This window comes from Cladophialophora yegresii (assembly GCF_000585515.1).
Source record: "Cladophialophora yegresii CBS 114405 chromosome Unknown aczIN-supercont1.3, whole genome shotgun sequence".
Taxonomy (NCBI): domain Eukaryota; kingdom Fungi; phylum Ascomycota; class Eurotiomycetes; order Chaetothyriales; family Herpotrichiellaceae; genus Cladophialophora; species Cladophialophora yegresii.
The window spans coordinates 4,022,568-4,038,688 of NW_006913047.1; the positions used below are offsets into that span (position 1 = coordinate 4,022,568).

The following is a 16,121-nucleotide window of genomic DNA, read 5'->3' on the forward strand; positions in this document are numbered from 1 at the left end:
CTGCTGGGGCATCTGGGGCCGGAACGCGGAGAACCTCCACCACGAGCCTCGACCCCATAGCACACGACTGTACCCATACAGGTAGGGTTCAGTAGATAGCACTTCGGAGACCTCTGTATCTCGATATTGCTGGATTGGAAGAACAGATTCCTAGAATCACGGTGACAGAAGCGCAAACTTTATCGGTAGCGAGAGCTTGCACAATGAACAGCTGCGAACACAAGTAGATGGGCTTGAAGATTCATTTTGTTCCGTCACTAGGCAGAAGGATGAAGTACAGTATAAGTAACAACAACGGATGTCTCAGACTGCATCATCTTGTGGAAGTAGATCTTCGAGCTCATGCATCTTCCACTGGTGTTTCCCGAGCCGTCTCTCCTTCGCCGCCAGTCCAAAGGAGCCCTCCTATGACGATCGGTCATCCTCGGAGTGAGTAACCTTGGAGTCCTCGAACATTGGAGCTGTATTCGCATGCTCGTGCGTCCGACCAGGGTTCTTTCCCAACGCACCCTCCCGCACCATGTGGACCGCGGTGTGATTTGTGAGGTACTGAGACGAGTCCTTGATGCAGCACGCACAAGCGATGGCGATAATTCCGAACGGGATGGAGCTGTAGAAGACCATCCTGAAGGCGTGGGCATATGCTTCCTTGTATGCTTGGGCGGCCGCCTGTTCAATGGCGGGAGTTATCCCAGGGACCGAAGCAAATACTCCTGGTATTCCCACCGCATTTTCAGCCGTAGCAGGAATTAAAGCTGCCAGTTGATCGGCAGACAGATTGTAGGTAGCTGCCACCTCGGCGAGCTTCTTAGGGATTTGGCCTTTGACTACGCCGTTGAGAATTGTGTTGAAGACTTTCTGCTGTTAGCACGGACTGTGGCATGGGGTAAATAGCACCACTTACTCGCATTGCCAACACTGCCGCCTCCACTGCGGAATGTCCCAATCAACCCGGAGGCGATACCCAAATGCCTCAGTGGCACATTTAGCCCCGCGATCACATAGCAGAGCAGAGTGATCAAGGCGAAAGGTCCCATGCTGAAGAACTGGAATGCCGACCATGCCGCTCGGTTCATGGGGATAAAACCAGCAAAGGCTGCCGTGAAAACCGTCTGGAAAATCAAGCACACGATGACTTGAAGCTTCAAATGGCCGAGTTTGCCCATGAAGAGGGTCGCAATACCGCCACACAGGACCTGGGCGATGCCGTTTGGCAGAGCAATGACACCGATCTGGATCGGGTCGGACGTGTACATGTAGAGCGAACCCTGTGGAAGCAGGCCTGCGAAGGAGTAGAAAACCATGCCTGCCGCTGAAAGTTAGCATTCCACTGAGGTCTGACCCTTCGGTGGGACTACTCACCGGCCACAAAAACAACCACGAGGAGCACTGTAAACTCGCGGACTTGGCGGAACAAGCTCAATGGGAAGAACGGCTGTTGCGGTACTGTGAAGTCGTAGATGAAGCACGCCACCAGGGTCAAGATACCCACGATGATTGGTGCAATCACGGAAGCCGATTTCCAGGCATGCCCGGGGGTTCCGGCCCAGGTTAGTCCGATCAGGAATATGGTCAAACCGCCAGTGTAAAGCAGGAATCCGATATAATCGACCTCCTTGATTTGCTGCCAGCGGGACTTCTGGAAATCGTACTGTGGCCTCGGTGGGGGATAGTAGAAGAGGATTGTGCCGATCATACTTAGAACACCGTATATGATACCCTAAGACAGGTCAGGAGGCGTTCTATCCCAGCGCAACAATAGAATGCCAAGACTCACGATATAGTAGCACCAGCGCCAGCCGGCAGCCGTATTGGCATTCAAGGTGGTAGCACTGCTTTTGCGTCAGTACTTGGGCTGGCATACATGAAAATCATCTTGAGCGGACGTACATCAAGGTGCCGGCAGCCGCCCATGGCAATGTCATGGCACATTCGGTAAGACCGAGCAAGCCTCGCCACTTGTTGGGGACGAGTTCTTGGATGCCGGCATAGCTCACAAAGATAATGCCACAGCCAAATCCGATGACGGTCGAGGCTGCTGCGAGCATAAGGGTCGACTGCGCAGTACACGCTATGATCTTGAGGCCCCTGTCAGCGTGTTCGTGACGCCCCCGGTGCTTGACTTACAGATCCAACAATTGCAATGATTTCACCGGCGACTATAGTCCATCTTCGGCCGAAGACGTCACTGATGGCGCCGGCGAGAGAGAAGCTGACCGACGACGCAATACTCCAGCCGCCGACAATCCAAGAAATGTGCTGAGTGTCTCCAAGATCCGTCCCAATTGGGACAAGGATGCTAGTGACGAGGACAAATCCACATGAAATCGGACAGACATAGGAGAACGAGAGGGACTGGAAGAAGAGTTAGCACTCAGGCCGTCGGAAGCCGCCAGGTTCGTCGCTCACAGCTATCGCAAGAAAAGTCGTCAAGGTCAAGCCCTCTGCTTTTTCCGGGTTGTCCTCCAATGCTGCTTTGTGTGGGTCGTCGAGATCGAGAGGAATCTCGTGAACGGCCACATGTCGAGCCTCGGAGCGGGCATGCTCCGTGACTTCGACCCCAGCGTCAACTCGTTTCTCTTCAAATGAGGCAGCCATGGTGTACAAGGCTCGGTGACTGGTCGTAGTGTCGGGGTGCCGGCCAGAGTAGGGGAGCAGAAGAGGAGGCAAGGAGAAAAGTGCAGCTCAACATGTAGATAAAGTCGCCAAAGTTCCCCGTCAACTCGCGTGTATTAGCGAAAGTGGTCCTCTCCACCTGAGTCATGGCGTTTGAGCGCAATCTGGGGCCCCGGTCACACCTTCTACCTCGTACTGTGGTACACAGTACCACGGGCTAAACCCTCCGCTGGGTCGCCTAAGGGAATTGGCGACACGGTAGATCGAGCTTCCGAGGCCTTCAGGCCACGAGGTTCTGGAGCGCCATGAGCGCCTTGACGCCTGGGTATTTTCCGTGGGCGAACGAGTAGTGCCAAGTCATGCATGCCGGGTCGGTCAATCATCGAGGACCACTCATAAAACATCGGTCCTCGACTCCTTGGTACGCGGACATAATGCGTAGGTGCAGACCATCATGTTTGATGGAGCTGTGAGCTTGATCACAGATTATCTGGCCAAACGTAGAGAGGACCCTTTCGCTGGTCATGTTCATCACGTCGGACACAGCTGACAGTACGAGTATTAGAGTGCAAAAGTCAGCTGTGGCTGCCTCATTTTCTCGGAGCGAGTCGAGCCTGTCTGACTTGTGTAACCTCTGGCCAGCCACTCCAGCATCTGGCGGCCCCGCCCAACTCACTCGTCGGCCTTTCGAGATGCTTGGCCATGAATTTTTCTGCATCCACTCGTCTTTGCCAAGCCTCCACCCATGGCAATCATGTTCGAGCTCCTCCGTAATCGTTCACATTTCCATTTGTTGAAGGCCGCGCCAATCCTCGTGGGAATAAATCTATGACCGCTAGGATGCTTGGAACTGGGCATTTTAAGAAATCGGGTCTACAGAATAAACCCGGGATCATGTCCCCACACATGTGGGGAGCTATTCAACAGCGCTCGATCTAAGCCTGGTCCGGGGACCCCACCTAGACTGAGGACAGCTATGGGGTGTTGTGTAACCCAGTCTGGAGGACGGAGTACAACACAGGCCGGAGGCTGGAGCCGTCAGCAAGCTGCGAGAAAGCTAGATTTTGTGCGCCACGTCCCTTAACCGACCCAAACGCTCTCCATGGGCGGTACCGAACATCTGGGTCGTGGAAACCAAACAAAGCTAAATCATCACCACCAAACTACTGTGGTAAGACGGCGTACTGAAGCACAATAGAGCTCTGGAGGTGCGCCTCCATTCATTTCTGACATTGCATGTCAGCTCCAAAGAAAATTCTAGAAGTAGCTCTTGTCTGTTGTACACTTACTAAAACACTGGACAAATGCGCTTCTGGCCATGCTTCATTACCGGCTCGGTGAGTCCACGGCTTTGGTCCTCTCTTGCATCGGGTGCTTTATGACCTGGGGAGACCTCTGATCTGCTCATCCACCTGCAAGTCTCCGGGTCCTGGCGCTATCATGGTCGTGGGGGGGCGGGTATGTCACAATCGACCCGCGACCCGAACATCCTGGTGAGGAACTGGTGGGACGCGTGGAGCAGGCCCCTCCCATTGGCAAGGAGAGAGCTTGCGGAACAACAGAAGTCGAGCCCCAGTAATCGCTTATGCAGTGTCCATCACGTCCCCATTGGTTCCGTTCGTGCCGTCAATGGCGAAAGTAACAGCGCCGCTGTCGCTGATAAAATGTTTTTCGAAGTCACTGACCAGTTTGACCGACCTTGAGGGGTCGTAGAATAGTCGGTAGCTCCTCTGGACATCATCGATGCCGACCTCCTTCGCCCTGCGCTTCTGACTCAGAAGTGTTGAAGTGGTGATGATGTTACTCGCATATCTCAGTCCAGACTCCTGGCCGATCTTCGTCAAAAGTGCAAGTGCATCCGCTGACAAGTCGACCTCTTCCTCTTGAGCACGAACGGCCAGAATCTGCGAAATCTCTTCGGGGGAGTACGCTTGCGTACTGATGATGACCACTCGGTCCAGAAAGTCTAGCGGCAGCCCGTGTGGCGAGCTATAACTCGTTCCACGGATTCGCGTGTTGCCTCTGTTGCTCGCCATGATGACGATTGGCGCAAGGTCTGCTTCCAAGGCGCGGTTGATATAGGAGTAGCATTCGATGTCGAGCATGTGCACCTCATCAATGAAAAGCACGCCAGGTATGATCTCAGCTTTGCCTTCTTCCCTCCACTCCCCGACCTTGGTATTGATCTGATCACGAACTTCGCTCCTAATCTCTCCGGTGTCGCCAGAAAACAGGGCCAGGAACCCCTGTGTCCGTGAGTTGATGACATCGATTTCGTGCAGGCTGACTGTATGGACCACCTCTTTTCGCACCTGGAGTTCGCCCTCAGGGCACTGCACGAATTTGGTGTCTGCGCCCATAGCGTCGTAATCTCGTGACCGCGTGTATGATCTTCCCAGCTTGGTGATTTTCCCCGAGGACTTGTCTATTGAGATGACATCGCCAGCCATCACTCTTTCCTTAGTCATTGAGTCGATCATCTTGGTGCCCATATCGTATACTGTCTCCATGTCGGTCGTTTTGATGGTGAGTTTGCCCTGCTTGTTACCCTGCATGGTCTTTGTCAGCGTACATCTTGCTGATTGGATGCCAATCCTTACACCCGAGACGCTTCTGTCAATCTGTATCTCCACGACCTCGCCCTCGATTATCTCACTTTCCTCCTTGATCCTGACGCCAATAGACTTCCGGAACGCTTGAGTGAGAGCCTCTGTTTTTGACATCTCAAGGGAGAAGATCTCGGACGAGGCGAGCATCGTGAAAGGGACATCAGGGCCGAGAGACTGTGCCATAGCCATTGCGATTGCGGTCTTTCCTGTGCTTGGGGGCCCAGCGACCAAAACAGCCCTCCCAGCAATCTTCCCATCCTTGACCATCCGCAGGATGACTGCTGCTGCTTTTCGTGCCTTTTCCTGGCCAACAAGTCCTTGGGAGGACCCTCCAGGCTCTAAAGTCGCCAGATCCACTCCAAGGCCCCGTATATGAGAATGTGCCGCGATGAGGTTGAGACCGCGAACATCACGGCTTTCGGAGACGGTTGTTATGGGCTAAAAACGTTAGCTGTGTAACAAGACAATGCAGTGCGAAGCGCTCACGGCAGCCATCTTGTGGTATTTACAAGCAAGTCTCGATGTGATGGCCGGTTCGAGAAGAGATGCCCACAGAGATTAGGCCTGGACATCAACAGCAGACGTTGGCGTGGCACTCGTTCTGTTGCGTTGTACTCCGTACGGAGTAGCTCTAATCATGGAATTTCGCGACTCGCTAAACGTTCCGCATGTGGAAGACGCGTTCGGGCACACCGCAGATCAATTGAATGTGAGGGGAAGGAATCGTGTCGTGGACGAGGCATACGTTCAAGGTACACATTCCGCCTCTAGTTCTTTACCACACATTCGATGCGCGCATTCTGGTTTCCCAGTCCTTGGTCAAGCCTGTAATCCAAGGCGCCTCAAGTTGACTGTGTCCCACCGCTTGCTCCCTCACATCCCTCTTGCCGGCTTCGCAAGGCTGCCCTCACTACTTCCACACTACAATCTTAGTCCTCAACTTCTCGCTTCTCGTGGAGATTTTACATGGACGACATGTGGTGGCGCCCGCGGTAGCTTGAGAATTATGCTGGAGTCAATATGCCAGGTTCACCCGTGCAGAATCCACCACCTGCTACCAGCGACCTGCGCTCACCAGCGAGAGATCCTAGGATCAGAAACAAAACGAGCTCTGCCCATATCGTGGACCAGAATGCAGATGCTGGTAGAGGACCTCTCTCCGACTTCCGAGAGTCTTTGCGGAAGCGAGACGACACACCCTCCACGAGCACTCCGCAAAGCCCTTCCGTGAGGCTCGACAACCCTGCCTCAGGAGCAAATGACCAGCCCGAACTCCAGAACTCATTCTCACGTTACATCCATGATTCTCACTCCGTCGACTTTTTCTGTCGGAAGCTGGCGTTTTTGAGGAGTGAACGCAGTGTGGCCCAGAAAGACTACGAAAAAATCAAGAAGGAGAGAGATAGATTTCCGGTTGTGGTTGACCAGGCTCGCGAGAGAGTGTCCAAGATTGAAGGTGTTTACAAAGTGGTCAAGCAAGATGAGGCCAATGCAAGAGCGGCAGAAGAAGCCTCTGGAGGGAAATTGATACATGTGCTACTCGAAAGGGTAAAGGACATGGTGGAAGAGAGGAATGTTATGGTCAAAGAGAAAGATGACCAATACAAGCTTCTCACTGAGCAAATGGACAAAATGCAACAACAGTTGCAGAACGTCCTCTCGCAGCAAGCCACGGCGGCCGCGCAGCCTCCACCTGTTTCCACCGAAGTCAAAATTCGGCTCCACAAACTTGAAGAATTTCGAGCGCAACAGGAATCCGAAAACAAGCAGGTCAACTCTATTCACGACAAATTCCGTGAGTTGGAAGAAATGTGCTCTGAACAACGTGCCATCAGCAAGGCTACGAGTAATGATGCAATGCAAGCAATCGAGGCACTGAAATCAGAGGTCAAAACTTTGGAGCGGCGCGTGGAGACCTTGGAGCAGAAGCTTCCGCCTAGCGAATCCCAGCTTGTTGACACAACAACTCTACATGCAATGGAGAGACAGTTTGAGGAGCAACTCCAGCAGATAACAGACACATCCAGATCCCACCAACAAGTGGCCGATAATGTGGAGCGCCTTCGCAAGACCATGCATTTGAAGGTCGAGAATATGCATGGCGAGGTGAGGGATGATCTTTCAAGCATTAAGACAGATCTAGGCACCCTCAGCTCCCAAGTCTCGGGCCAAATTGAAGAGCATTTCAAACTCACCACACGTGTCAAAGCGCTTGAGGATTCCACGAGACCTGGATACCAGGGGATCGATGGCCTGCAAGTCGAGATCGATGCTCTCAAACGGGTGGATCAAGATCAGTCAGAGAAAGTGGCCGCGCTGGACACGTCTCTGGAAGAATTTGCCGAGAAGTTTGCCTCTCTCGAGACCCGACTTGCACACTCCAACGCAACCTCATACTCGACCAGCGCCATTGAAGAGCTGACCTCCGTTCGCTCTCAACTCGCCGGACATATCATGGAATGGAAGAGTTCTGAAGAGAGGCTGAGTAAAGAGCTGAGCGGCCTACGGCAGCAAGTCAAAGAGGCCACAACACGCGCAACTGCGGACAAGGCAGAAGTGCAGAGAGACCTACAGATTCTCAGAACCCTAATCGCTGATCATGCCAGCAAGCGCACGAAATGGCAAGAGACCCTCGAAGAGGAGGTCAAGGCATTAACAGCCAACTTTGTGCAGCAGGCATCAATGCAAGCCCGTGATGTTAAGAAGCTCGAGACGGAATTTACTGCTTACACAGAGACCTGGAAGCGATCTGAAACCGAGCGAGAAAGGACTCTTGTTGAAGCGGTGGACAAACTGCGGGATGAGCAGGCAGTCATGAGAAGAGGCCTGGCTCAACGGTCGACGCAAGGGCTGTCACAGGACGAACGTCAGCAGGTTCAACACGCGGCGAGCCTGGCCTCGAACGTCCGAGAACTTGGTGTTCAGGTAACAAGCGTGCAGAAGGATCTGGAGAAGCAATGCCATTTGACGGTCAGCCTTACACAACGGTTCAACAACCTGTCTACGGATGAGCTTGCTCGTCGTATGACGGGCGTTGTCAATAAAGCTCTGCCAAAGTATGAGAAGCAGGTTCAGAAGCTTGATGACCAGGTTCAGAAGCTCGAAAGCGAGGTGCAAGGACTGTACCAGAAAGTGGACGCGCCGCACAAAGCGGAAGGCACCCCAATCGAGGTATCAATGGAGCTTCAGGACCTTGGTGGAAGCATCGAAGACCTTGCTGAAAAATTCCAGTCAAGCCATGACACCCTTGCCAAGAACTTTGTAGAAGCGCGCGACAAAATCCAGAGTCAAATCGAGGAGTTACAAGAAAACCAACGCGAGCTCGAGATATCGGTGGGCCAAAATGAGGCCAGCAAGTCGACTTACCAGGAGTCTACGGCTGAAGCTCTAAAGGCCTTCGAAACCAGACTCGAGGGCCTCGATAGTCGCACTGAGAAGCCCGCTGCACGCGAGCTCTTCCCAAACAGCGGCCACAAGACGGCTATTAATCCTCTACCACGGTCGACTAGCAGTAATGTCAGGCTACCGAGAAAGGTGACAGTCGATGACTCAGAGGATGAAGAAGAAGATGTGAATTCGGTGGACATTCTTGCGAGGTTCACGAAGCCGCCACCACAACAACCAAAGATTTTTTTGCAGCGTCAGTCCTCACGGAGGTCAACTCAGTCCGGGGGATCATCGAAACGCAAGCGATCATTAAGCCGGGAGGAGACCACCGAAGCTGAATATTCCATCAAAGGCAGAGCCTCGAAGCATCAGCATCGGTAGCCGACCTGCCAACGGAGCGTCCAGTCATGGTGACGTTATTTTCTTTGCGCTCTTCCCTCGAAGACATGCAGCAAAGAACGAGATTCTACGCGTTTAGGCGCACGTACGGAGAAGAAGATTTGTACAGAGACACGAGATACGCCTGATCCATCCTAGACACTACGGATGCGTCATATCAGGCCGCTGCATGCATGGTGACTGCAGAACACGACTTATGATACCCCGGGCATGGCCCTTGATATTCTGTTTGCATTATGAGGCAGCGATTGTGATGTGGTCCCTCGAGTGGTCGCGGCCTGGCGGAGTTCTACATGCACATCAAAGCAGGAGTTGTGTGCTGGTGGAATCTCTGCATTGTATCGACACACTGTACATAGTTTGCAGTCCTTCTGTCAAGCGATTTGGCATTGTAGCGTACGGAGTACTTGCCCGGTGGCACAGCAGCATGATGTGTTGTCACCATGAGCTGAATAAATGTGCTGGATATTGGTCGATGCTCCCCATTGATCTCCAAAGAGTACAAAAAGCACTCAGCAAGAGACCAAAGCCCAAAGGACCGTTCGTATATGTTTCCTCCTTCAGCTGCGCTGTCCCACGGACGGTCGCCTGCCACCAGACGGGGACCCGCAGAGATGATAATGCCAAGGCCAGCATGCTGACAAAACAAGGCTTGATTTCGGCAGGACGAATCGTATTGGGCGGTCTGGCACCCCGCCGAGTCCGGTGTATTCCGATTCTGGTTTAGCTCGGTCCACCAAGACCAATGCGTAGTCAGCAACATCAGGCCCCCGAATGTCCTGGACACAGCCAATATGTAACAGGACGTGGACGACTTTGTAAAATGGCTAAAGCTGGCCTTCTACAAACTGTCAAACAGCTGGAGTCAATCATGGGCTCTGCACCCGGACCAGATCTAGAGAAGGGAGGAACCCTCAGTCCCACAGCCCACGAGCATCACCATCTGCCTTTTCACCATGACCACAGCCACCACAGTCACCGTGGGAGACGTTTCCTGGAGTTTGTGCACCCACACACCGGCAAGACGCTCCTTGTCTGCCAGACTCCGGAGCAAGTCGAACGCAGAAGGACCGAGCTGCTACAAGAGAAGTCCGACCACGAGTTCGACGTGATTCTGCAAGGCTCGGCCGAGCATCTCGAGGCAATCCGCGACCTGCACGCACACCACGAAGCCAAGAGAGATCAGCTAAGGGAGCAACACGGCAATCTGTATGCGGATATTGAACATGTCAAGTCTGAGTTGGACGCTCTAGCTGCCGAGATCCATCACGTTACAGCGCATGCCGTGTCTCTTGACGCCTCGTTTGATCGTTATGGTTACTCGGCACATCTCAGGACGACCGATGACGATTCGGAAAAGTCGTCTATCCATGGTGATCATCCTTCGGCACAGGACAAGCACAAAGATCGCTCGGTCGAAGCTATCAACTTCTTTAGACGCCCTACGGTCCGCCAGGTAAGTGTCCTGCTCGCGTTGACAGCCTGCAACTGCTAAGGTCCTGGGCAGTACTTTCACAAAGGCCTCTTATGGAGGTCTTCGAGAGCCGGAGAAGTTGGGAGTTTCGAGCGTAAGTGATCCTGGACTCCTAGAACCACGACCGACTCGACGCCGCCGTGAAACCTGACGTGCGCTTTAGTCTTCGTGGATCTCGTCTACGTCGGAGTCATCGATATAGTGGGAGAGAAAGCTGCCGAGCACCCTGATGGCCTCTCCTTGCTCCAATTCGTCATCATCTTTTGTATCGCTTGGAAGATCTGGGCCGACCTGACCATGTGGATCAACTACTTCGAGATGGACGAGTATGCAGCCGGGCTCTATCGTCCGCGAGCGTTGCTGACGACCTATAGTATTTTCCAGAGGATATGTGTCATCTTCTACCTGATTTGCCTGTTCGGATTCACCACAAACATCTTTTATGCCTTCGACTCAACCTACACGTCCTGCATCGCCTTCTATGTCACGCAGCGGTTATTCGCTGCGACCTGGTTTGCGGCCGTGGCTCTCATCCTCCGTCAGGTTAGAGGTGCCATGATGATGACTGCCATCATCAATGTTGTTACTGCTGCCATCTGGATTGCCAGCATTCATGTGGAGTGGCCCGCTCAACTGGCTCCGATCGTCGTTGCCATATTCATTGACCTGTTCGGAAATGTTCTGTTGATTGGGATGATGAAAGCATCGGCGAACAAGAGGTTGCCGGACGTGATTGCACGGGCGTTCGAGTTCTTCCCTGCCATCAACATCGAGCACCGAGTGGAACGAAACAATGCATTTGTGTCGCTGGTAGGGCGGACCACTCTGTTGGGTGCTTGAACAGAAATTGACCGTGTGCACAGGTTTTCGGCTATTCTATTCTTACCATCTTGTTCCAGTCGAGAGCTTCATTCGGCATCAATGCATTCTTTGGAAAGGGGGTCCTTGGCTTGATTCAGGCATTCATGTTCAACTGGTAAGTTAGATGCCTCCTGCATCTGTGTTTACGGGGAGCGATAATTCATCTGCAACAGGATATACTTCGAGATCGACGCGTATCATGTCCACGTCCATGCCATTCGGAGACACTGGCTTTCCGCTTCCACCTGGGTCACCGCGCATCTGCCGTTCATTATGGGATACGTCCTTGCTGCTTCCACACTTTCGCGGCTAGTCTTGGCCCACGACTGCCCCGACGCGGACGAGCACAATCTCGGAGAGCACTACGAGGAAAACAGCGAGGCCGAGGTCTCCCGCGGGCTCCGATGGTTCTACTGTGGTGGACTGGGAATTGCCTTGATATCCATGGCTCTGATTTCATTCTGCCACATCCACAAACGACTGGAAAAAGCCCGCCTTCGGAAACGGCCTCGACTGATTGTTCGGCTGTGCGTGGCCGCCATCATCATCTGCCTGCCCACTGCCGAGGCGCTAAATTCTTTGCACCTCATCTCGATCACGACAGCCCTTGTCTTCGTCGTGCTGTCTCTGGACCTGTACGGCATGTCTTGTGATGTGAGTTTTACCCAAAGCCCAGGTCAGGCAGAGTTGCGCTGCCTCCGGATCTCCACAGTCGTATACCTTGCATGCTAACAGCCAAGCAGGGCGATCGGTTCTTCAGTGGCGGTTGGTGCGAGGAGTCCAAGAAGAGCTGTACCTACAGCGCCAAGTGCAAGCTGGGTCGGAGACGGCGGCAAGAGCTGGAAGAAGCTCTCCGAAAGGGCCAGAAGGTCTACCTGACCGATCTAATGAAGAGGCATTCAAGCATGAGTAGTCTGGAGAGCCAGGAGACGCGAGATGAAGAGTGGCACGGAGGACACTACTGAAGCCAATCCGCGCTTCCTCAATGTGACATGTCAGACTTGGTCCCAATCATCGCAGTGTTGTTGGATCCAGGCTCGCAACTCATGTCCCACGTCTCTCGTAGGTATCTAGGAGTGATGTATCGCCAGAGGACGGCACGTCGCCCCAAACATAGCCACTGCAAAGACACTGAGAGCGACCCTCTGCACAATTTGCAACTCGTGCGAGCTCCGAGAGCATGGCGTCGACCAATGGCCACCAACGAGAACACCTATATGCTTGATCTTCTTCATCCACCGGCTCGGCTGGCACACTCGGACATGAGCGGATAATCCCATGACTCTCACTCACCATAGAATTACCCAGCGCCATGCCCTGTGGGATCCATGTCGCAGTCGCGTATCAACGAGCTGGACCTTTGAGCTGATCATTCTGCTACTGTGGGCGTCAATCATGCGCCAGTCATCCAGCGACTCGGGGGTACCCTTCCGTGTAGATAACTTGACGTTGAGTGAAGGTGCAGAACCGATTACTTCTAGATACCTCACGCCTTCGCGCTGTTTGCTAAAGGGGCTCATATCTCCGAAGCCTATCACTATCAATCTCTGTTTTGTTGAATGCCATTTCCCTCACAGACTGAGGGAGGCACTTCCGCTGATCTGAATGGGAAGTATGGAGAGCAGGAACGAGGGTGATAGGTATATCTAACTTAGCCACAAACAAGCTTCTATGTCAATGTCTTTTGTTGGAATACTCACCGCCGTCGCAAGATGAAGGATTGGCAAAGTCATGCTTTCGTCCTAGTCGTCTCGTCTCCACGGCTCTGAACAGCAGTCTCCACGGCTCTGAACAGCAGAGCCCTCAGCACAACTGTTCCGGTTGAGCTCGTGCCTGGGCGCATCAGACGATCCTGCTTGACATTCGGTGCAGACCTGTCTGTCGAAGCCGAAAATGACACGGTTCCGACCGATCGGGAGACGTCGACGACTCAGCCTCGCGACCTTCCGAACCCGAAATTCCTCATTGGCATCCGAGCAGGGCGTGATTTCTTATGATAAGTGCCCTTACCCTTTCCTATTGATCTCGATATTTGTAAGACTCGCCCACTCCGTTCGGGTGAGCGCTTGTGAAATCCACCTCGACGAAAACGACTCGGATTCGATCGGGCTTTCAAGTCCTTCATGCGGCTTTCGTGCTCATTCCGGAGAAACACGTCGAGAGGCGTCTCCTCGCGGATAACGTCCCTGCGGAATAGAGGGTTTCCCGTCTGGTCTCGGATCGTGTGGGTGATGGGGGCAGATTCTGGGCGATATGCTGGCCGTGCGGCAGGGACGCCGTCCTCATCACAGTCCATTACATACTTCATCTTTGGTCCGTGGTTGAGATATGTCACTTCCGTGGTCCGGGCGCAAAGTACTGAGGAGCCTGCCTGTGATTTATTGTCCTCGAGATTTGCCTTCATGACGGTAGGCTCATGGTTTGAACAACGCTTGTTCTGCAGGGGGTTGATCTCTTCCTCCTTCTTCACCTTCTTCTTGGGTCTATGTGGACATTGACCCTTTTCATTCAGTCCGTCCAGGTCGTTGAAAGCTGCAGAACGGTCCCGCTTCGTTCTCTTCCGCATCAGAGGTTGCTGGGTTGCTGATACACTTCCGCCTGACGTTGGAGCCACCTTCAGAATCCTGTCGACATCTACGAGTGGGATTTTCCTTGCTAGTCGTACAGAGGCTTGCACTTTCCCAGGCATACGAGGATCTACAACGGCGGCTTCGACCGTGGCCCTCGAGATGTATGTCCGCGGTTAGATGCCGGCGTCAGCGACATTTGCGAAATTGAGGATGGAGGGAGGGAGATCAGGTCACCAATCATGATGTCTGGCGCCAGCGCCGGTTGCTTCTGTCTCAGGGATGGAGAAGTGGTTGGCTTGGTGCCCGTTGACGGCTGTTGCGAGCTTTTGAGGTGCGTGGCAGCTACCACAAAAGACGGTCGATTGCCAGATAGCTTAGCTTTTGATTGTGGAGGGTTCATTGTTGCGTCCGGAGTCTGGCCATGACGGTGCTTCGTACGACTCCTGCTCCTTTGGTTCTTGCTTCGCTTCTTCCTCGCGTCGTCCCTATCTGGCTGGTCGCTCCGTACAGCATCGTGTGTCTTTGCAGATCTGGAAACCATGTCCTTCCTATTAACGCTCTGTTGATTGTCATGGTCAGTAGTACGACGGAGTATGCCGGTTGAAGGGCGCTTCTCGGAATTCGACGTCGAAATCGTACACCCCAGAGCAGATCTGTCGACCACACTCGTGCCAGATTCCGTAGGCGGTACTGAGTCTTGTAGAAGTCTCGTGTTAGAGTCGACCTTGTCTTGATTCGTTTGACCATGGCCCTTGGTCTGCTGTGCCTCTGATACTGTGCCACCACCAGAAGCGCTATTTGGGGCGACAACAGGGGCCTTTGCTTTCCCCCACTGACGCCCAACAGCGGGTTTAGCGGACGGGAAAGCGTCGTCAACTCTTGAGGGAGCAAAAGAAGAGCGCCGCTCGCATCTGTTGTTGATGACAATGGCTGGCTTGCTGAGCGGCACTGGACAAATAGACTTGCTGACGAAAGGTATATCGGCAGGCTTTCCAGTCGCTGCGATGGTTCGCTGGTCCGAAACTTCCGTCGTTATCTTCGCACCGTGTCCTGTTAGCGGCCGTAGCCGGCCATCAGCAGCATTTCCAGCACCCTGTTCATCAATCACAATAGGGTGACCTTTCACGCCGGCCACTAGTTCTTCCCCCTTGCTGCCTGAGTTGCAGGTTCTATTCGTCGCCCGAGGCGAACAGACATGGGTGATCCAGCGAGAGAGGCTAAGTGGGCGGCTTAGCCAATTGGTAAAGCCGCCGAAAACGCCTTCACCAAGGACTTGAATCGGGGGCGACATCTGTCTCGTGCGGCCTGAACGTGGGCTAGAAGACGGAAGACGTTGCCTGACTGTGCACAGTCGTTCTGTTGGCTGTGCGCCTGCGTCTGAGTCGGTGACACTTTGACCACCATCGTCGACACCTTCCCCGTAGTTTTCAGGCTGAGTATCGTTGGCCTTGGTGCTTTCAAGATGACAGTCGGGAACAAGAGATGATGTAGTCCTTAACTTTCCTCTTGCTTTCTCAGACAGTACCTTGTCGACGGTCCTTCGCGGACTAATCGAAGGAGCGGCACCGAGCTGGACTTGGCCCGTGGTCCCCTGCTCCTTTCTTGAAGCGTTCTGCTGTCTGAATATGGACGACTGCTGCTGTGTATTTCCCCGACATTCATACTCGCCCCTCAATCTCCTTGCCAACTGAGCAAGACGGCATGGTTGCTGTAAATTACACTTCAAGAGAGCACGCGCGATAATGGCTGTGGCATCAAGAGGTGTCGCCGCGAAACAGAGACCATAATGCAGAATTTGTGCAAGCAGCCATACATATTCCTGTTCCTCTAGTGCACGTCCAGCATTGGGATCCGGCTCGGCATTGGGGCCCAAAATTGACGGTCGAATTCGATTCTCAAGGTCATGAACAGGCTCACGCGATATCCAAAGTTGCCCGGAGTCCTGCGGGATAGCTACCTGCAAGCCGCGACTGGGTAGCCATCTCCAATTCGCATCCCGAGTCAAGTGTCTCATAATGCTCGCTTCCATGTCATTGAACCTCACGGACTTGCCCAAAGTGCTTTGAAGCAGCTGAAGCTCCTGGGACTTCTTGGAAGCTAAGACTTCCAAGTGCTTCTGGTCCATACCGAATGATGGTCAGGTCTGGTCCAGCACAGGAATACCAGAGAGATTGAGATTCCGGGTTTCCATGAGATCCTAGAGAG

General features: G+C 53.4%; 5 protein-coding genes across 5 annotated transcripts; 2 read left to right on the forward strand and 3 right to left on the reverse strand.

Annotated features, from left to right (window-relative positions):
* Window positions 1–405: 405 nt before the first annotated feature.
* A1O7_05207 (uncharacterized protein) lies at window positions 406–2,598 on the reverse strand (the record flags this gene model as incomplete). The annotated part of the gene is made up of 7 exons (XM_007759217.1): window positions 406–854; window positions 905–1,306; window positions 1,363–1,720; window positions 1,778–1,832; window positions 1,891–2,078; window positions 2,128–2,355; window positions 2,410–2,598. The coding sequence occupies 7 exons, from the start codon at window positions 2,596–2,598 to the stop codon at window positions 406–408; spliced, it is 1,869 nt and encodes a 622-aa protein (XP_007757407.1).
* A 1,601-nt stretch (window positions 2,599–4,199) lies between these two features.
* Window positions 4,200–5,720, reverse strand: A1O7_05208 (RuvB-like helicase 2; the record flags this gene model as incomplete). Its single annotated transcript, XM_007759218.1, has 3 exons — window positions 4,200–5,165; window positions 5,217–5,663; window positions 5,712–5,720. The coding sequence occupies 3 exons, from the start codon at window positions 5,718–5,720 to the stop codon at window positions 4,200–4,202; spliced, it is 1,422 nt and encodes a 473-aa protein (XP_007757408.1).
* A 525-nt stretch (window positions 5,721–6,245) lies between these two features.
* On the forward strand, window positions 6,246–8,993 carry A1O7_05209 (uncharacterized protein; the record flags this gene model as incomplete). The annotated part of the gene is made up of 1 exon (XM_007759219.1): window positions 6,246–8,993. One exon carries the CDS (start codon window positions 6,246–6,248, stop codon window positions 8,991–8,993), a length of 2,748 nt encoding a protein of 915 aa, XP_007757409.1.
* An 841-nt stretch (window positions 8,994–9,834) lies between these two features.
* Window positions 9,835–12,311, forward strand: A1O7_05210 (uncharacterized protein; the record flags this gene model as incomplete). Its single annotated transcript, XM_007759220.1, has 7 exons — window positions 9,835–10,467; window positions 10,519–10,579; window positions 10,649–10,811; window positions 10,860–11,295; window positions 11,349–11,461; window positions 11,520–12,000; window positions 12,090–12,311. 7 exons carry the CDS (start codon window positions 9,835–9,837, stop codon window positions 12,309–12,311), a joined length of 2,109 nt encoding a protein of 702 aa, XP_007757410.1.
* A 1,732-nt stretch (window positions 12,312–14,043) lies between these two features.
* Window positions 14,044–16,041, reverse strand: A1O7_05211 (uncharacterized protein; the record flags this gene model as incomplete). The annotated part of the gene is made up of 1 exon (XM_007759221.1): window positions 14,044–16,041. One exon carries the CDS (start codon window positions 16,039–16,041, stop codon window positions 14,044–14,046), a length of 1,998 nt encoding a protein of 665 aa, XP_007757411.1.
* Window positions 16,042–16,121: the final 80 nt, after the last annotated feature.